This window comes from Syngnathoides biaculeatus, chromosome 22 (assembly GCF_019802595.1).
Source record: "Syngnathoides biaculeatus isolate LvHL_M chromosome 22, ASM1980259v1, whole genome shotgun sequence".
NCBI classification, from domain to species: domain Eukaryota; kingdom Metazoa; phylum Chordata; class Actinopteri; order Syngnathiformes; family Syngnathidae; genus Syngnathoides; species Syngnathoides biaculeatus.
Window position 1 is genome coordinate 14300584 of NC_084661.1, and position 22265 is coordinate 14322848.

The following is a 22265-nucleotide window of genomic DNA, read 5'->3' on the forward strand; positions in this document are numbered from 1 at the left end:
CAGAATATGAATGTACACGAGTTTACCCAACGGAGCTATCTGAAGTTTCAAACATGGCTTCCAGGTGCAGCCTGTCAACTCTTTTTCCTCTTCAAAGTGTACTCGACGGTGCCTTACATGATGCCCCGACACAAGAGTCCATGGAAGCTCTCGTTTACGAGTATTTAAAAGACCTAGACGAGAGGGAAGAACTCAGGATGCCCGACTTTGAGACAGGTGAGCCATCAAAGTTGACATACACACACCGGATATGTTGGGGTTAGCTGGCAGTGCTACACGGATAAACAAGACGCATGTCAAATCCGTCAAATTTGGGATTCCAAAGGGACGTCGTTTTTTTTTCTTAAGGTACATGTGTTGTAATCCCCTGTTTTAACAGACATTCTCTAATTGACATACGGTATGTTAAAACACTGCTGTACAGATTAGAGAAGGTCTCACAAAATGAAGGTCTTCCCCTCAGTTCAACATAGTTATTCATTTGCAAACATTTTTATAAAAAAACTACTGTAATGAACTCTTTTAAATTGCTGTCGTGTCAAGCAAGGGCTTTTTAACTTTTTAAGTCAGTGTAGTTAAACGTGTGCTGTGCTGCAGTACCTCAGCACACCAGTAGATGGTGATACAGAGGAGATCATTTTGTGGGTATCAGGAGACTGACGTCCTCTTGTATAATGAGTGACGGTTTTCTTCTTTTGTGGTTGGCTGCAGGTCTGGAATGGCTGAACACAGAAGGGCCTCTGTCTTTCAACAGGGAGCTGGCCGGAAAAGTGGTGCTGCTGGACTTCTTCACCTACTGCTGCATCAACTGCATGCACATCCTGCCGGACCTTCACCACCTAGAGAATAAGCACTCAGTCCAAGGTATTGAGCTGCTTGCCGTGTGCAGTATTTAAAATTATATGCACGGAGGCATTACCACTCTTGTAATAAAAGTAAAATATTGCAAATAGCCATCAATCTACACATTGTTAAAAATGGAATATGCAGGTTTTCAACTGTTTGCAAGATTTCAATATAGCCTCGCTTCAATTCCTCCCAACTTTGCGTCTCTGGCCAAAGTTTGGATCTCCTTTTTGAGAGCCTAGGACTATAAAAATCACGGGGGCCCCCTTTTTTGTCTCCGTTCGACACCCCTTCTCATAGAACCCCCCCATCCCTGCCACACACACATGCATACAATGTGTGCTGCCACGCCACAAAAAACTATAATAATACATTTCTAAAATACATTTGATGATGGTATTACTCTGCAGTCATAGACATATACTTAAGCACAGCTGTCATAGTAATGGCTATTTAGTGACAAAAAAAGAGGTTTATTTGAGGTGTGGTATATTGTTTTTTTCAATTGGAATATGCATACGATTCGCCATTGTAAAGGTAGCTGCAGCCCACTAATGAAAGGGTATTTATCCAAAGTTACGCATTTATTTTTGTCTTATGGATGAAAAACCTGCGATATCGTGGTCTTGACGATTACGTCAAACACAAAAATGGGTTTATTAAGGTGAGGTGTTTACTTTTTCAAGTGGATAATGCAGTTGGGCTGCCATAGTAGAGGTAATTGTGACCACCAAATAAACGAGTTGCTAATCCTAGGTCAGAGAATAATTTTCTCATGTTGATGAAACACCCCTGATATCATAGTGAAAAAAAAATACAGCAAATTTAAAAAGGTTTATTTATTTTTGACAATGTACATAGGATGTCATTAAGATATTTACAGCCATCCAGAGGTTTTATTAAGGTGAGGTGCTTATTTTTTCAAGTGGAACATAAACATAGCAATGCAAAAATAATTCCAACCACGTTAAAAAGGTTGCTTTTTTTCAGGGTAGGCATTTTAGTTTATCATTCATGAGTACGGATGCAGCTATCTGAGGAAATCCTTTACAATATATTGCTCTAAACATCATGGTCGTTATGGCACTGCGTGTTAGTTAATCAACTAGACTTCACACTACGTGACACCGTCACCATCACGTCCGTTGTCATCTCTGCTACGTGTGGAAGCCTTAACTAAAAATATGTCCGAGCTTAAAATTTAGCTGCGAGCCAAACCGGACACTGGGCACCACACACGGACACACACAAGCACGCGTACACACACACACACACACACACACTGGCAGTACCACTAGGCATTATCACACAGGCCTTATCTTTGGCACGGCTTTGGGTACATTCTGTCTGCTGCTGTGCTCCGTGAGGTGTGGGAGCCACCCAGTTCAGTCACTCCCACAGTAAGCACCGCCATTTACCCGTCATCATTGCAATACGTCCTTTGGCTTTTGGCAGAGGATGAAGAGAGGCAGCATCTGCAGATTGTTTGTTTGTCTTACGACTTTGAGGTCTAATAACGGGAGACGCAGGAAACCGAGTGTTTTGGCGCGGCAAAAAATAGGACAATTTGCCCCCAAACTCCACAAAAGAATTAAATTTCAATAGCCAGCATGAAAATGGTGGTAAAACTGTTTGCCAAGATAAACTTGGTTCAATCAAGATGCCTGCTGGCTAAGGCTTCTCTTGATCAAAGGAGCGTGTTCAGCAGAACATGTGGTTTAGAAACATGTTGTTTTCAGTAGCAATTAAGTTGTGTAACATCGGAACAGTCAGCTGATTTCAGGGAAATGGTTTTGCCGCATTATTAACCAGGATAGAGATGCTTTCTTTGACAACAACCTCTTAGGTGCATTATGTGCAAACATATTCTCCATGAAGCTTTCACAATTTGTTGGCATTGTTGAGAAAAAAGTAGAAAGTTTACTTCCACATCACTAATTGCCGTTCTTTTGCCAACAAAAAAAATGTATCCTAAAACGTTTTAATACATTTAGAAATGATTACATTTTACTAATATTGTGCTTGTCTTTGGGATGTTCTCTCAGATGGTTTGGTTATTATCGGCGTACATTCGGCCAAATTCCCCAATGAAAAGGTAAGTCAACCTTACATGTACACAGATGTTTATTTAGTTAAATAATTTTATTTTTGAGTATTTCCATTCATCCATTTTGAGCTGGAGCTTATCCAAACTTATCACCCCCGGTGCCAAGATTTGAACCCCAAACCTTAAAACTGTGAGACAGATTTGCTAACAACTTGACCACGTTTGATCAATTTTGATTATTTTATACTGTATTTGAATATTCTATTTATACATTAAAATTGTCATTTTACATATTTTGATATTGATTTGAACTTATTCATTTCTGTTTTAATTATTTTTTAAATTAATTTAATTGTTGATACTCTCATTTTTTCCCTGTATATTTTTAATGAAAACAAGTCGCTGAACTAAAATGAGCCGATTTTTTCATTTACTCGTCCAAGTTAGCATGACGTGTCCGCTTCCTTCAAAGGTCCTGGAGAACGTCCGCAGCGCCGTGCTTCGCTACGACATCCGCCACCCGGTCGTGAACGACGGCGAGGCATATCTTTGGCACCAGCTCGAGGTCTCCTGCTGGCCCACGCTGGTGCTGGTGGGCCCACGGGGCAACCTGCTCTTCTCGCTGGTGGGCGAGGGACACCGCGACAGGTTGACCCTTTTTGCCGACGTGACCCTCCGTTACTACCAGGAGAAGAAGCTGCTGCAGGCGCACCCGGTGGGCGTCAAGCTCTATCGGGACTCCCAGCCCCCCAGCATCCTGTCTTTCCCCGGGAAAGTCTGCATGGACCACGGCAGCGACAGGCTGGCCATCGCTGACACCGGACATCACCGGATCCTGGTGGTGTCCTCGACTTGTCAGGTGTTACACGTCATCGGAGGTAACTTATTGCATTTCTTCAAATAATAGATAACAATACATTCGGTAGAAATGCAATCTACACATTGTTAAAAATGGAATATGCAGTTTTTCAACTGTTTGCAAGATTTCAGTATAGCTTTGCTTCAATCTTTGCGTCTCTGGCCAAAGTTGTTGGGTTTCCTGTTTGAGAGCCCAAGACTATAAAAATCATTGGGGACAACTCCCCTGACCCCTGACACACACGCACGCACACACACACACTGCCACCATTTAACACCCGAAACTCAACTTAGCCATTCAAGTGGTAAATTGGAATATACACTGTTTAAAAGGAAAAAAAAATTCCCCCTGGACCACCAAAGCAGGACTTTTTGATATTTTTAGATCATGCCCACCACGGCTGTTCCCAGGCCAACACAGAAGTTGGCAGCGTTCAGGACGGTGCACACACTGGGAACTGGCACCGACCTCCATCGCGGGGACAAAAATGCCCAATGGGACTTTTATTTCTGTCGGCTGATCTCGTTCGGCGGCTGGTGTTTGCTTTGGGCTCTCCAAACATGCGGGAGGAGTTCTGCCTGTTCTCCTGTAGCGTAGTTAATCCGCTCTCTGACATAAAGAACTGGGCGAAGCAAAGTTTGGCCCGTTGGGTTACATACTTCACCGCCTGTGGGTTCCATGCTTTAATCCAGCTCGTTCAGCATTTATACTTTCAAGAGTCCGGCAATATTTGTTGCATTGATTTTAATATTTAAAATGATTTGATGTACTTTTTAGACTATTCAAATACATTTAAAGCATTTTACCTCAGATTATCACTTAACGATAGATTCCTTTTTAAAAAAAATTTACTTGTTTCTCATTAAGTCATTAACTTGTAAATAAAAAAAAATGGAACCCTGGTCCTCAGAACTGTGAGGCCAACGCTCTACAGCAACTTTCTGCCAATTCATTCATTTATGTTTCAAAATGTATTTAAAATAAAACTTAATAAATATTAATACATTAACAAATACCGTAATTTCCGGCCTGTTTTCACACGCTTTCAACCATGCGGTTTATGCGGTGATGCAGCCTATTTGTGCATTTTTTTTCTAATGGCCGCAAGGGGGCTTTCGAGCGGTTAAAGTAAGAGTGAGACCAGTGGAATATATGTGCCGAGGAAGTGACTTTTACCGGTCCGGCCCTGTTAGCGCTGCGCTAGCATGTTAATGCCGTTGCTCAGTGATTTTTTTTTTTTTTTTTTTTTTTAACCAAATGTTTTTTTTTTAACCGGCCCTGTTAGCGTGGCGCTAGAATTAGCGTTAGTGCGGCGATAGCAGGTGTGCTCTGTAGGCCGGGAATTACGCTTTATAAATAATCAGCAACAATAAATTATAGCAATTATGTGTTTTGTTTTAGTTGCATTTTTACTGGCATGGCAGTTAAATTTCCATTTTTGGTGGGCAATAGGACCTGAAAGTGGAAGGCGAGACGGCTCCTTGTCTGAAGCTTCCTTCAACTCCCCTCAGGGTGTAGCCATGAAGGGCGAAGTGGTGTACGTGGCTGACACTGAGAACCACCTCATCCGAAAGGCAAAGAATCCTTTTTTCTTTTTTTTTTTTTTTTAAACCCAGTTTAGTGCCTCCCGCGCATGTGCTTACACGCGTCCATCAATGCAGATTGACCTGTCGGAGGGCCGGGTGAGCACACTGGCCGGCCTCGGGGTCCAGGGTACCGACAAAGTCGGCGGTGCAATGGGACATCAGCAGCCAATCAGTTCTCCGTGGGATCTGGCGCTTGGCTCAGCCGGTGAGTCCTTACAGCCCTTATTTGAGCCACGGCTCTTAAAACTTAATTGCCTTGAACCTCTGGGCCTGTTCCCACTGGCAAGGCGCATCAGTAATCCTAAGGGACTTACTGTAATATGGGGCAGCCTTGTAGGTCGAAATGGGGTACTTACTGTACAGTATATTACTTCAGAACTGTTTATTGACCCACTTTTTCTTGGAAGAAACCACAAAGTCACATGCCCTCTAACGTAAATATTACCTTTGCTTCCTTCCTTGATAACGACAATCAACCTTCTAAGTGGAACCTCCCACATTCACAATCATGTGTTCTAGGCTAGCTTGTGAATGGTAACTGAATTCAGTTAGAAAGGAAGCATGTTTTTTTTTTTTTATTTTAAATGTTTTAAAACTTCCTGATGTCATTGAGTGGGTTTGGTAGACAGCCAAATGATGGCCGTGTCCTGGTTGTGTGTGTGTTTGTAGGCGGCGTCGAGGACAACGTGCTGTGGGTGGCCATGGCGGGAACCCATCAAATTTGGGCTTTGTTCCTAGCAGATGGCAAGTTGCCCAAAGGAAGGTGAGACAGGTGAACAAGTGCAACCTTGGTGCACTGGGACAGAAAATGCCCTTTCCTTAACTATTCCCACAAAGTTGCAACTGTAGAATATCGAGGTGTGACGGAAAACGACCCACAGACGCATTATCACGTTGACAGTGAGTCCAAGGCGGGTACGTGCGTGCGATGGGCAGGTAGCGGCAGCGAGGAGAACCGCAACAACGCCTACCCGCACAAGGCGGGCTTCGCCCAGCCCTCGGGTTTGGCCGTGGCCCCCGAGGAGCCGTGGAACTGCCTTTTTGTGGCCGACAGCGAAAGCAGCACGGTTCGCACTGTGGCGCTGAAGGACGGTGCGGTCAAGCACCTGGTTGGCGGTGAGAGAGACCCAATGGTGAGTTATAAATCAGTGTCACTTTCTTCACAAATTGCATTCCTTAGTTACGTAATAATATCATGCCTTGGAGAATTTTGTTATCTAATTGACACGTCTCTGTTCTTGCACCGCTTTGAACTTTCTATTTTCGGTCTTTTATTTAGCCTTTTAGATGCAACACTTCCACGAATATGGGAGCCATAATCGGAAAACAATCACTCTGTATTCATCTAGCTAACTGTGGCTCTTTCTGGAAGTATGTGTTGTCGACAAGCCTCTTTGTTTCATAACTTTGCAATTTTGACATGCGATGAATGGCTTCTTTTTCTCTAATGTGCTGGTATAAGTTTTATTATTGTGCCATGTAAAACAATGGGCATCTGTCAAAAAAGACTGAATAAAATGGAAAAATTGTTAAACAGGAATCACTTAATTCAGTATTTTGCAACCTTTATGAGGCTGGGTACATATTTTCCCTCTTAAAGGGATTAATTTACTCAAAACGTTGGCATCAAAACTGGGCCTACTGAATTGTACTTTTGGCTGAATGGAAGAATAATGAAGTGTTAGGCTTATTTATTATGTGCTGTTCTATTTTGTTGCGAAAGACTTGATTAAGTATTTTTTTTTTTTTTTTTTTAAGGCAATGTTGCATTTTGTGTCCTGACATTTTGTGATCCAGAACCTATTTGCTTTCGGGGACGTGGACGGGAAGGGCGTGGATGCCAAGCTGCAGCATCCGCTCGGCGTGGCGTGGTCCCCGCAGCAAAACCTGCTGTATGTGGCCGACTCCTACAACCATAAGGTGGTCGTCTCTCGCCAGCTAGAATTCTGTTATGAATTAGTGGAAAAAGTCAAAGACATCAATTATAAAGACTTACTTATTGGCATCGTGTATGTGCAAAGATTAAAGTTGTGGACCCCAAGACGAAGCAGTGCAGGACTCTGGTTGGCACAGGAGAACCAGGCGATACTCTGGGTCCTGACTTCCTCACATCCCGCTTCAACGAGCCTGGTGGAATCTGCGTGGGCGCCGGTGGCAAACACCTCTACGTCGCCGACACCAACAACCACCAAGTCAAAGTACTGGACCTCCACTCCAAAACTGTCTCACTGGTATGACGTTTTACCAATTTTTCATCCTGCTTCACCTCTTCCCAAAAGTTATTGTTACATGTTACAACTTTCTCTCTAGTTCCTTATTTCCTCAGACAGCACAGACTTCACTCCTGCCAAAGTTAACCGTCCCACCAAAACCCCCAAAATGCCCCGAGGGGCCTTCAGAATAGACATGCCACCAGTGTCTGCGAGTGCCGGGCAAAGTGTCGTGATGTCGCTCACCCTGTCGCTTCCCGAAGGAGCCAAACTCACCGATGAGGCGCCGAGCTGCTGGGCCCTCTCCGCCGAAGGTAAGCGCCATTTTGTCTCAGTAGGGACTAGTATTTAAAAAAAAAAAAAAAAATGTAAGCATAATTTTTTTCCCCCTAAAAAATCTCTTATCAATGGCCAAGTTTTTTCATTCATGTTTGGTACGCCAAAACAATATCCAAGATGTGATTTGTCCCATTTTAATTCAACCAATCATGGTTTGGATAGCCAATCAGATTCCCTCCATCACCAACTGACAGAAGTTCAACTGTCATTTCCTTTAAGTGGGAATGTTTTCCGTTTCTTTCTTTATCCGTCCACATAACGTCGGGTGATGGTTGGCATATTAACTCTGGACGTTTTTCCACGGTTACGAGTGAAGCGGCAAGCTCTCCCATCGTCGGTATCAGCAGCACGACGCTATTTTCAGCACGATAAGAGCGCGGCAACTCACTTCACATAATTAGCGCCCAGTCTATGTTACGCGATCCCCGAGCTGGTCTAGACTTAAGCTGATCCGATCAGCCTGGAGCGGGAATTTGAACGAATGCAGTTTGGAGTGCATGCCAGGACGAAATGTTCGCTTTTTAGCCGTGGCTCTCCCGGGAACGCTGTGCTAGGAATCGGCGCCATTAATCAGCGAAAGAATGAGTGCTCCTTCGCCTGTATTTGCCTCTCACAGTGCAGCATCACTTCCTGATTTAAAAAGACCCATCAGATTTTTTTTTTTGTCCCTTTTATGGCTCATTAGTGAGGGATAATGAGGGGTGCGGCAGGTAATCAACCAATTTCATTTACTTAATTATTGATTCCAAATAATGTCTCATCTGTCTATGCTGACCATGTACAGTGACAGCCAGAACAATTAAATGCTCTTCCTCTAGATGGCAGAAGGTACAACTAACATCTATACAGCAGAATAATAGCCTTGTTTTCAATTTAACAGAGCCAGATTGCACACTAAGTAGATTGATTCTTGTAAGGTGCTATATAAAGCTTTATTTTCCCCCCCTGAAGGTGATGAGTGGCTGCTCGATGCGCAGCCGGTCACCGGCGCTATCACAGATTTATCGACGCCGCTGCATGTCACGGCGAAGCTTCCGGAAGTTCCCAAGAAACTACATGCGGGACTCACGCTGAGCGTCTGGCTGTATTTCTGCACGGCGGCGGGAGCGACGTGCACCATGAGAGCGGCAGCCTTCCACCAGCCTCTCCAGCTAAGTGACATTCCTGCCACAGGGGAAGTCACTGTGACTTTGAAGCATTTCTTCTAAAAAAAAAAAAAAAAAAAAAAAAAAAAAGATTGGATTTGATTTCTTAATCTTTTTTTTTTTTTTTTTTACAAGAAATAATGGAAACTAATTTCATTAACATAAAGCCAATACTGTTTACATTATGGCACAAAAGGTCTAAGGTCACCACTAGCTTTGTTTTTATTATGGACACTCCATCTATTTTTGATATGGAAATATATAATTTAATAATAATAATAATATTAAACTAAAATCACAATAAAAGTAATTTGACACAGCTCTCAAAAAGGTATGGGAAAATGTCCATTAAAACTAAGGTTGACCACGTTAGCTACCACTCCAAAAGGAATATTTAGCGGAAAAAAAAATACATCTTATCACCAAAAGCATAGTAAAGCCACAATGACGCATGGTGATGGCAGTGCGATGCCTTTGGGCTATTTTCCCATAGCTGGCTCCAAGGGTCTGAGACAAAATGGGGTTTTGTAATTATTTACAGTTAGAATAGCAGTGAGTGTTAGCATAAAACCACGCATTTGCATGGAAGCAAAAAAAAAAAAAAGCCTACGAGTCCACAAGAACTTTATTTGCTGTTAGAGGAATTTTAAATGGTTGCAGGTGAGTGCTGACTCCCATATAACCGGAGTTTGATTATGATTAATTAATTCTGAACACACCCACGTGCTCATGATACAAGCGTGCTGTGCACTGAGTTTGGATTTACTTCCCTTCTGCAATTTTTGTTTTCTTTATTAAATTATGCTGTACAGGTTAAAGGTCACATCAATGGAAAAGTTGATCCTCATCATGTGGGTGAATTACTAAACAAATGCATGGATAAAACAAGTCCAAATACAAATCTTTATGAATTATCACTTTTGTTTTGGGGAAGTCTGTCCTCTACTTGGAGTTCTGATATGATATATGATTATTATGGCATTGCTAAAACACATCTAATTGCAGATGTTGGGGTTTTTTCGCACACGACTGTACATTATATTTATTTAATTTCATTTAAATAGATTTGTAAGTTTTGAGTCTTATGTAGCTTACTTTTCCATCCGAACAGCGTGGGAACACAAGCGACATGTCTGGCTCGGTAACTGCTCCGCATGAGGATAAAAATGTCCGCAAGACGGCCGGTTGACGGATTAGCTCAAGGTGCTTTCTGACCGCTTTGTCCATTTGGGTAGAAGTGGGACTCTTCTAAACCTGATTTTCATAAGAGGTACAGACCACTCTAAAAGCACTCTATTATATCACAGCCCCTAATGGACGTTTATTGTTACAAATCAAAGCACTAACACTCCTTGATCAAGAGCTGCAGCCTGAAATATGAACATTAGGCCTTATTTATGCAAAGTTGAGCCAATTCTCGTCAGAATTTAATGTCATGACAACTGAAAGAAAGCAACATTGTCAAAATTTAATCGGGAAAAACATTCCAAATCATGTTTATGCCACACTGACATCTCATAGGAGACATTTATTTCATATTAGCATGATTGGAGCTAATATACTTCAGAGGAATGTAACCATTAAATGCGTTATAGGACAAAATTGTTCAAAATAACGTACTCTAATTATTTTGTAATTTTGTGTCAAAGCTAAAACTTGTGTACAGAATTGAGTACAAACTAATGTCTTCTAGTTAACATTAGCATCAGAGCAAACATCCTTTGATTGTGGACAAATAGTTTTGCTCTAATTAGAGTCGGGTCTAAATTTATCGCTGGAATTATGTCGAAAAGCAACTACTTAGAATTAGGATCAGCGCTAACATAAAAATGTGGAATTTTTACAAACCGCCTGTTCTCAATTTCAGCACCATAGCTAACGTCATTAAGTATGCCGTGTACACCTCTTCAAGGGTTAAAATGTTGCTGATAGTAATTAATGAACTTCTTTAAAAATGTAGCAGATGATGATGTTGATCTCCAAAGGGAATAAAAATGTCACAAACAATGTGGTAACAATTTTGCCCCACCTTGACCGAAAGTGCCTTGAAAAATGGTTAGCAATGATTTTTTTAATTCACTGCCATTGACAGGTTTTCAATTCAGGTTAACATGGAGGACTCTCAGTGAATTAGTTTTAAAAAGCAACAAGGCATCTTTAATAATTCAATATAACTTATTTGCTTATTTTTTTGGGGTGGGGGTAGTTTTTTGGAGAGTATTTTTGTCTTCACTTCAATGCTGCACTTTAAACATGTACCAGAAAGAACAAATAAAACAGTTTTTCTTCTTTTGAAGCACTTATTTGGGACAATTATTGCTTAGACCCTCACCTTTCCTGGGTCCCGAGGTGGTAGGTGGCCTGGGTCAACCGTGGGGCAAGTAAACATTCACACAACACAAACTAAGAACCTTGTGCATGTTCGGTGCTCTTTAACCAATTTGGCCTAATCGCGGTGATGGTCTGTCTCAAGGGGGGCCACACGCCCTCCGACACTCATTCCAACAGTCATTTATCTTTGCGTGTGACGTAAGCACCCAGGCAGTCCGGAAAAGTGGTGCCTCGGCCTCCTGAGGGATTTCAATATGTGAGAACTCTGTCTGTCAAAACAATTTTTTTTAAAAAAACTAAACAAACAAACAAAAAAATAGGCAGTGCATCAAGACCCTAAATCCATTTTGTCTCTAAAATTTAGGGCAGGGCAATATGACGTAAAAGAAACATTCCCCCCCACTCCCCTGACAAAAATCCACTTTGTTTTTAATTGAATCACTTTTATTTATTGCCCCTTTGCTTTGCTGAAAGACAAACTAAATCAATTGATAATAAATGTGTTATGGTATATGTTTAAAAAAAATATTTGATCCTCAAATCGACACATTTTCCTTTTTCTTCTCTCTATGCGCTGCCTCTGAGTGTTAAAAAGCTTGTGTGTTGAAAGGTCAAGTAGGCTTTTAAAAGGTGCCTCAAATCCATTTTCTTCCAAGTGGTTAAAACGTTAAAAGTTCACCATGTACTCGAAATAAATAAATACAGTTTTGCGGCCAATTACATAACGTGTGTGTGTTTGGTGTCAGTGCACCTCACATTTTGCGTGGAGCAAATAATTTGACAGGCGTATCTAATATTTGAGGTGTACCTAACAATTTGGCGTTGATTTACCTAATATTTGGCACTTAATAATTTTACGATTTGTGTTTCCCTCTATTGTTCCTAAAATTTAGGTTGTAAAATATTTGGGGTAAACTTGTTAATCAGACCAATTGAGTTCCTCATGTTATGTGTATTTTTTTTTTTATAAGATGTACTGAATAATTCAACCTTGAACATACCTAATATTTTCAGTGTACCTAATAATATGGTTATTGTGTACCTACATTTTTTTTCCCCCCCCAGATCTACGTAATAGTTTGGTTGTCTGTTTAGCCTAATTTACTGACCGAGAGTGTCTAAAAATATTTTGGGCCTACATAATTTGAACCCCCTTGTCAGTATTTTTTCCCCTCAGGTTTACCAAATATTTTGGCTTAGTATTCTCGCACCAGTGTACCTAATTATTTGGCCAAGATGTATGTAATTATAATGGAATATTTTTGGTGGACACTGGTACTAACATCCAAATGCTGGAAGCAGCTCAGGCAAGCGTACGGTGCCTTTGTAGTCATCCGTTAATTCAATTTTTCTCCTATGGCCCACTGAATCCTCGTATTGTGCACGTTATCCGCGATGTACATTCAGGAAACTCTGGAATTCTGGCCGTCACACAAGGCACGACTGTATACAGTAGCCAGTGGTATGTTTTGAGTCAAGTGGTCTATCTTTCTGGCCAAGAGCCCCGGCGCAGTGTCATCGGGTTCACGGTTGAGTGAACGCTAATCGGCAGGTTGAAGAACAATCACACCGCCGTTATCCATCCGCGAGTTTATGCGTGTGTGTGTGTGTGTTGTGTGTGCGTAGAACGCCACTTTTACATAAATCGTCATTAGGATGCATGCTGTTGTCTTATTATTCTTTTTTTTTTCCTCCCCCAGAAGGTTTTCATTAGATCGCAGTCTCCTCTGCAAATTGGATCTTAAAATTCTAATTGAGACGTCATTCGGATGCCCGAATGACAACTAAAGAAAGGAGTTAAGGACTTAGCCGATATTTGTGTCTGAAAATATTGTGCCTAATTGGACGGTATTATGATTTTTGATCTTTTAACGTGACATGTTACAACAACTTGGGGGTATTTTTTTTTTAATTATAATTTTACTATGCCGCCTTTACTCTTGTAACATTCCATCTTTATATGTGTAATGTTGCTGTAATTTTCATATGCCAAATTTTGTCTTGCAACTTTATGACTTTAATCTTACAAGAATTTGGCTTTATTTGTGTAATGTTACTCCTGTCACTTTGACTTTATTCTTGGAAAAAAATAATAATTCTTACGTTACACTTGAGACATTACTCTCGTAACGTGGGAATTTATTTTCATAGCACACAATTTGTAACATTAACGGCTCTCATTAACGTGAAAATGTATTACGAAGGTATTCTAGTAACGTTAGGACTTGTCTCGTAACAATACATACATTTTGCAACATTCCTGCAACTTTTGCCTCGTAACATGGCATGACTTTATTCGTTTTTGGTATTTGACTTTTGTCTTTTAGCGTTACTGAACTGTATTACAAATATATTCCTGTAGGACTATTCTCGTGTAATCGCTTTTGTGTTGTAGCATGATGTTATTTTTGTAATATTTCACCTTTTACCCCCCGGCCCCACTCATTTTGTTACACCATTTTTACAGCGTAAGTATTGTAGATGATAAACTGCAGATCAGGAAAGATGCTACTACTACTTTATTACCCAATGCAATTGAGCAATTCAGTTCTCTTCAAATGTTTTGCACTTATTTTAGTGGCATTGTGTAAAATCCAGCAAAATCTGTTGGTGTAATGGAGTGTTGCACCTTATGTGTATGTTAAATTTAGCCTGAAATCAATATTTTTAAAATTTTTTTCTGGTTTTGGAACGCTTTTTGTTTATATTTTGTTTTACAATTTATGTATCTTTATCTATGTCAGTGATAGTCACAGGCAGAAGTATTGATACATAACTTGAATTTGTGAGTAAATTTGAGAATTGTACTTTTGTCGCATTTTTGCACGGTGCTGTGCCGTGTGAGATTTTTCCATTCTTAAAATGCGGCTCGAAAGAGGCTGGCGTAATTTCTTGTTTCGGAAGTGATGAGAGCCTTCCGATTGGCCAGCGTGGTCGTGACGCAAGCGCCCCCGCGCCCCCTCCTCGATTGACATCCCGGGCCGGTGCATTCGGATGGAGCTCCAGCTGCGGAGCTCCAGATGGAGTTGGCTGGCGACGGGAGCCCGTCATGGGGCCCGCGGACCCCCGCAACGGCACGGAGCCCGACGACGACGGCGGCGGCGGCGGCGGCGGCGGCGGCCGGCCGGCGTCGTCCGAGGAGTGGGTGGCCGGCATGAGCCTCCTGATGTCCCTGATCGTGCTCGCCATCGTGCTGGGCAACGCGCTGGTGATCGTGGCCATCGCCCGGACGCAGCGTCTCCAAACCCGCACCAACGTGTTTGTGGTGTCCCTGGCGTGCGCCGACCTGATCATGGGGGTCCTGGTGGTCCCCTTCGGGGCGGCGCTGCAGCTGCGCGGCGCCTGGGACTACGGCTCGTTCTTCTGCGAGTTCTGGATCTCCGTCGACGTGCTGTGCGTCACGGCCAGCATCGAGACACTTTGCGTCATCGCCGTGGACCGATACGTGGCCATCACGGCGCCCTTTCGCTACCAGAGTTTGCTCACCAGGGCCCGGGCCAAAGCGGCGGTGTGCGCCGTGTGGGGGGTCTCGGGGCTCGTCTCCTTCCTGCCCATCCTCATGCACTGGTCCCGGGATAGCGCGCACACGGCGTGCTACGAGGACCCGGCGTGCTGCGACTTCGTCACCAACCGGGCGTACGCCGTCTCCTCGTCCGTGGTGTCCTTCTACCTGCCGCTGGTGGTCATGGTGTTCGTGTACGCGCGCGTCTACCGGGAAGCCAAGCTGCAGCTGCGGAAGATCGACCGCTGCGAAGGTCGCTTCCACATCCACGCCAGCGGCGCCAAATGCAAGAGGAAGCCGCCGCGCATGGCCGCGCTCCGGGAGCACAAGGCGCTCAAGACGCTGGGCATCATCATGGGAACCTTCACCCTGTGCTGGTTGCCCTTCTTCGTTGTCAACGTGCTGCGCGTTTTCGGCGCCGAGTTGGTGGACGAGGACCTGTTCGTCTTCCTCAACTGGCTGGGTTACGCCAACTCTGCCTTCAACCCGGTCATCTACTGCCGGAGTCCGGACTTCCGCAGGGCGTTCAAGAGGCTGCTGTGCCGCCGGCCCCGAGCCCGGAAGGAGCGCATGCTGCACGTCAGCTCCTGCGACCTGAGCCGCTACTCGGCCGGCTTGGTGCTGACCTCGCTGGAGCCCGGCGGAGGCGGAGGGACGATCGGCCTGTGGACCGACAACAGCGACTGCAGCCTGTCCGGACCCGGAACCGAGAGGATTGCCCCCTCCGAATCCCGTTTCTGACTCCGAACATGACTCCTCTCCGTCTTTTTGTGCGTTCAACTGTGACTGTGCAGGAGCCAAATTGCACTGTTTAAAATCCTGAAGTGCTTCATTTCAACCCACAAGATCAACCTCATTGAGCTCAAGAAGGCACATATTTAAAATCAGAAACAACAATATCACAAATACAATAAAAACTAAAATGAACTAAATGAACTTTAAAGTGAAATACAACTGAACTGTAACTGTGCAGTGATACTTCCAAGGACCACGAGAGGTCGCCACAGCTTGCAAATCGCAGACTCCAAAGGCACATTTATTTTCACTGCTTGTCAAATTGGATTGTCTTGTCAAAAAATTTTTAAGCCAAGACAAAGTACGAATACTGAAATATGTATCTCAATTTACTCAAATTTAAGCTCTGAGAGAGATCTTTTCATTGCTGTACTTGGCCACTAAAGCTGATTCTGAAAAAATGGAATTAGCCCACTTTTGTTCCACAAGGCTCAATTATATCACTAACATGCACTTAATGGTTTCTAAACAGTTCCTGAAGGTCCTTTATTTGTTTCTTGTATGAATTTTAAATATGTATAAAACGATGCTAATTCTCACTAACTGGACAGTCGGGATTTGTTGTACAGTATTTTATTTAAACTCACCTTGTGTTTTACCTCACAGCCGTCGACAAGTGCAATTGCTGCCCAATTTGTTTATATAAACAATGTTGCGTATTTATTTCTGTACAGGAGGTTGCAGGTTTTCATTCCCAAAAATGGTGTTGAATGTGAGTTTACATGCTGTTTGTGTTTTGTGGAATTAAAAACAAAAAACCCCGTCTCAGAGATTGATTGCTTTGTTTTGGTTCATTTGTGTTTAAAATATGGTTTCCAAAAAATGAACACAAGGCCTCCGTAAAACCATTTTTCACAAGAATGCTCGCGGCAAACAGTCGGACCTTGACTGGTAAGGAAGAGGACCGGGCAATCTGATCAGATGTTGAGAATTTTCTGGCCATATTGACACATTGCTACCATGTAATCTGTGTACAGCTTGGATACCAGCGCAAATATTCTGCCCACTCAAAATGCGTCAACGCTGCCATTAATGGCTAAACCGCGGGCAACAAACGCGAGTAGAACCCTGAGAGAAAATGTCATTATGTGTGGCCACAATTTTTTCTTTTTAAGCTTTATAGATGCTTTAACAGTGGAGAGATGCTTAGCCAGTCCATTTGGTACAAAGATTTTTTTCATTTTTGGGGTAACATTTTAACATTCCTGTGCAAGTACTGCACAAGTGTCCCAAATTACAACTTCCACCTGGGTTGAAAAAGTGAAGAGAACTGAGCCTGCGTTTGCAAATCAACTCTTGTCGGCTAACTGAGTGTCTGTGAATGGTCTAAGCTATCATTTATTGAGGATTTTGCAAAAAAGAAGGAGGGAAAAAAAAACACAGGAGCGCTTGATCATCATTAAACATTGTTTTCGTGGCGGGGCGTTTGTGTTGAGATTAACAGCGTGCGCTCACAGATGGAGACGCTCATTTGCATTTTGAAGAATAACACATTTCATAATGAAACAGTCAGCCGCAACGCCAACAAGTCGATGAAGAAAGAATTCTGTATTTTTTTTTCTAAAGCTCATTCATAAGTGATGCTCTGTGGTACGTGCCGGCATTGTGAACTTAAAAAGCATTTTGTGAAGATTATTCCTTTTCTACTTTTTATGCTTTTTCGCTGGGAAATCCTACAGTTGTGCACTGTGTTGGTAGTGAAGTGGGCCATTTTTTAAAACTAAAAAAAAAAAAGGAATGCGGTTTAAAAAGATGAAAAAATAGGAGGGCAACAAAAAGGGGGCATGAAAATAATTAAAAATAGGAGAAAAAAATGAACGGTAAAAACAAAACTCATGAATTTAAAAAAGTGTAAAATGTGATTAATTGAGGTTTGATTAAAAATGTTAAAACAAAAAAAAGTAGAAAAGAAAAAAAAAGAAACTAATTCATTTGATTTAAATGAGCCACCATGTACAGGGCCTATTCAAAAGCTTACACACCCATGTTCAAATATCTTTTTGTGGGGAAAAAAAACAATTCAAGACTTTCTTCCCTGTTTTGACATAACCTGGGCATTTAAATTACTGAACCTTATTTCGGTATGATCAGAGGCACCTTTAAATGCTGGCATGGGTTTCACATAAATGCACGCGATTGGCTATTCAGAACGTGGTCTCCTCCCAGTTATAGGAAGGTGTGCACACTTATGCAACTACAATTTTTACATCCCCTTGCTAATTTTTTTCTTTAATCCGATTGTGCAGACAACAGATGGTTATTAAAAAGGTCTGAAATGATTTTTTGGGATTTAATATCAAAAAATATAACCTTTGAACAGGGATGTGCAGACTTTTGAAACAACATGAGCGCTGCTTACTTGTTTGTATTTGGTCTCTTTGAACAGGTCGCAAACGCTGCCGCTTTTCTCGGGTAATTCGGATGATGAAAAGCGTGACCCAGACGCTTTGACGCGTCGCGCTTATCTGAGTGCCACACGTGCCGGTCGCTCATCAGTTGTGTCGGCGCGTTCGGCCACAGGGATGCTCCGCGACGCATTAGAACGTACGAACTTTTAACATGAATGTTTGCCGCAATTTCACAGCTCTTTCCTCGACCGGCAGGTTTTGTTTTGATCCCGGCCGCCGGCTGCTGCGTTCCGTGCCAAATTCAAGCCGAAAGGAAAAAGACCCGAGTGGAAGCCAGCGAATAAATGGAAAAATAATCGAGCCAGGACGGCTATTCTTCCGCACGTGAGTGTTGACTTTTCTCATTTTAAAAACAGACCGAATAAACGCGGAACCGATGTCTAGTTTTTGTAGTTTTTTTTTTCCCGCGACCCTCGTGAGGATAAGGGGCTAAGAAAACGGATGGATGTTTCCCCATGTTTAAGCACCGTGCCTGTTGTCGGTGTGAAAAGTTTGACAAGCACTGGTGTAGTTAATCCGCGCGGGCCGCTCGCTCGGTTATCTCCCTCTGCAGAGAGCGGCCGTCATAAAAGACGGCTTTGGTCATTTTCAAGTGTAGTCATCCAAAGATGGCAGGAGAGGCCGCATTTTATCAGCGAGCTAAAAATAGACTCCCGGTGGGCGACCCGAAATGGTTACGCGGTATCAACCTGACGCGCGTCACTGCGGCCTGCAGACGGGCGGGGAGAAAAAGACAAATGACGCCTGCTGAAAGGAAGACCAAAAGCCGCGTTTTAGCTGTTGAATGACTGACGGCTGGCCGTTTGGGGTTAGGGGTCATCGAATACATTTGTAAAGGAAATACCATTTGGTACATACGTACGCCGCAGCTGTGTAAAAGCCGCAAGTACCCACATTGAAACACGAGTTATTTACAAAGAAAGACGGTACACAGAAAGCCGCGGTAGCGCCAAGCTAAAGCTAGTGCTAACACTAGCGCAGCGATAGCGCTCAGACTAACAGGGCCTGTTAAAATAAAAATAACCGGTAAACATAACTGAGACACGCCAGTAACACAGCAGCAACACGCTAGCATAGCGCTAACAGGGCCGGTAAAAGTCACTTCCTCGGCACATATATTCCACCGGTCTCACTCTTACCTTTTCCGCTTGATTGCCACCTTGCCGCCTTTAGAAAAAAAATGCACAAATTAGCCGCATCGCCGCTGAAACCGCAGGGTTGAAAGCGTGTGAAAAAAGTCGCAGCTTGTAGGCCGGAAATTACGGTACATACATACGTTTGCAAACGGATCAAGTTTGGTAAAAAACGCCTCAGTTAATGCAACAAATATTTCCGGACTCTTGATTATGCTAACCCTAAATGGGCAGAAGGAACCGTAGAAGTCCTGTAAGTGGCCCGTGGGCCATACCTTGCCCACCCTGCATTAGACAAGTAGACCCCTGTTTTTTTTTTTTCCTTCCTCTCCTCTATTATTCAGCAGCAATCCTTGTCGTGACGAAATAAATCCTACCACGCGCTGCGCGGTGTGACTTACAGCTTTGCCGACTGCACACCTTTTGGGCAAAAAGGGGCTCTGAATGTGCCTCGTCCACAAAAAGGGTCCCCTTCAATCTGCCTGGAGCGCAAAGAGTTGTTCTGTTTTATGTCATCCGCTAGCAGTGGAAAAAAAAAAAAAGAGCAAAAATCAACACCAGTAAAATTCCACAAGGTTACGCATGACGCATGTCATTTTATTCCCCGGAGCCGCCATATATACACATACTGTATATATACAGTATATACACCTCAATATTTAAAAAAAAATGTATCTACAAGTGTATATTAGAATCACAGTTTGGATATTCCATCCTGACAGAGAAATCATTGCACAGGACCAGGGAAAGGATATTTAAAAAAAAAAAAAAAAATCACATTTTGCAGGCGTCAATTGAAAGCTACCCAAATCATTTTTCATCACAGGCTCGCGAATCCCACTAGAGCGTCTTTCTCGCCGCTTGTAATAGCCCAAAGGATTCGGCACCGAACAGCGCACGCTGGTGTTGACGCCGTGTGAAAGCGCGCTCGCAGTTGCCGCACTCGGCCTGGAATTTTCCATGTCGAACGGAGGGGATGGAGTTAGTGCGGCAATGTCTCATTCCATCGAACTATGTGATTCCATCGCGCTGTGTTGCCGTGTAAAAGCAGCTCGATGCTAGATCCCGTGCTTTGCTGGGTTCTGCGTGAAAGGCACGGATGGGCGCACAAATTCCGCAGTTACTGCTCCGTTGCGGCTATTTTGCTGCATTTCCGTGTTAAGAGTGTAAATACGCTTATATTTTCCTCTGATTTTCTGCAAAACATTCTAGCTGGAGGCCTCGACCTCTCGCAGAGGGCGAGCCGAAGTGGTTTTAGGCGATGCCGCGTGAGGTGGGATCAAATCAAGACATTTTGTATCGACCGCCCGCCGTTCCCTTCATCTCGTATGCGTGCGCGTGACCTAAAAGCAGAGCGCGATTACGGCGCGCGACGGAACACTCATCAAAGTCAAAGTGGGCCGGTCGAGCCGGTAAGACCCGACGAGGGGCGCGAGGCGGAAAACCCAACGAACGTAGCCAGCGTTCACATGCGTTGCGTGGGGTGGCAAGCGCAAAAAAAAAAAAAAAAAAAAAAAATCAAAGCTAAAAGAAACATTGCACTTTGTCCCTGGATCGGTTTGTTTTGCAGCTACCGAAATAAAGATACTTCGACTAAGTGACGCGACAAAGACAGACATTAGGAACACCTCAACATTTAGGTCATTTTTCCCCCCTACTTGGCAAGTAGAGTTAAGCATTAATTTACATTCAAATCAGTGTTGGTGATGCACCCAAAGGAGAGAAGGAGGGGGGAATTCTAGAAACATGGACAGTTGACTTAAAAATACAAAATCTTGCCACAAATATATAATAAGGTGTGATTTTAAAGTGAATCTAGTGAGGGGAAAAAAGATAAATAAAAAAAACAAAACTCCAACCCAAGAAGCTAATTACAGTGTACAACATTTTGTGAAAATTCCTTCAAAATTGTCCCGGGAACCATCGGATTCAACTTTACGATTACTTTTTGACTATATTAATTTGGTATATAGAGATATGAGGGAGTGGTAAAAGTAGGGCTCACTATTTGACGACCCAATGTGAATACTGCTAACTTTGTTCAGTTCCTGCACTATTGTAATCAGAGAAAATGGATTTTATTCTAACCTTAATTGACTTTATTTTGAATGAAATGAAGAAAACATGTAAAGCAAAAATTGAGCCATTAATTGAAATCAAAATGTGAGCAAAAATAAAAAAAAAAATGCTTTTTTTGTGGGGTAGGAAATAGTGCTTTCAATTTTAATTGTGCAAAAGGGGGCAAAAGTGGGCAGAAAGCTAACAAAAAATGTTTTGTTTAAAAATGTTGCTTCTGACTGAGTGATACTCTCGCTAAATGGAATAAATTCTCAATTTCCGTTCACCTTCAATGTCGTGATCATTATAATCAAAATCCGAATTTGAAGTAATTGTACGAGAATTTGACGACTAAGAGAGAGAAAGCAAAAATGTTCGAGGTAATTATTCCAAAGTCAATTTAAATTGTAACAATTCTAATTTAGTTATTTAGTTTAAAAAATGGGCAGGAACCATCAAACATGGAAAAGTAAAATCAAAGTGAAACAAAAAAAAAAGGAAAAAATAAAGTAAATGACATTCAGACTGGCATGAAGGAAAATTAATTAAAATAAATGACATTCTGACTGGCATTATTTACACTTTCTTCCATTTCAAAGAGGTTCTGGTCGAGATGCTTGCAAACGTCGTCCAGCACCGCGTCACAAAAATGGCTACCGCTTCACATATGGAGTGCATTATTGAAAATATTTTGGCATCGAGGTTTACTTGGCGGATGGCGTTGTCCACGAAAGAACCGAGGGACAAAAATGACCCCCCCCCCCACCCTTGACACCACGCCCCCCCCCCCACACACACACACACATTCTTTCACACTTTGGAGTTCATTTTGTTTGTGAGTATTTCCGCCCAAGAGTGACTTTCCCCGTTTCAGAATCTCCTCGCCCGAAAAAAGTCCACAGAGGAATCGCGACAGGCCTCACGACCAGGAAGAACCGCTGTACCAAAAGAGGTGCAAAGTCGCCGGAACGATTCAAGTAAGTCGGAACGTGAGGAAGTAGAGGAA

At 42.8% G+C, this 22265-nt stretch overlaps 1 protein-coding gene across 1 annotated transcript; it reads left to right on the forward strand.

The window, feature by feature from the left end:
- The first annotated feature begins 26 nt into the window (after positions 1-26).
- On the forward strand, positions 27-22260 carry nhlrc2 (NHL repeat containing 2). Its single transcript, XM_061810308.1, has 14 exons — positions 27-216; positions 712-864; positions 2892-2941; positions 3366-3771; positions 5205-5326; positions 5414-5543; positions 6008-6101; positions 6240-6471; positions 7136-7258; positions 7360-7569; positions 7649-7862; positions 8839-9037; positions 18264-18392; positions 22134-22260. The coding sequence occupies exons 1-14, from the start codon at positions 54-56 to the stop codon at positions 22258-22260; spliced, it is 2352 nt and encodes a 783-aa protein (XP_061666292.1). The 5' UTR covers positions 27-53.
- Positions 22261-22265: the final 5 nt, after the last annotated feature.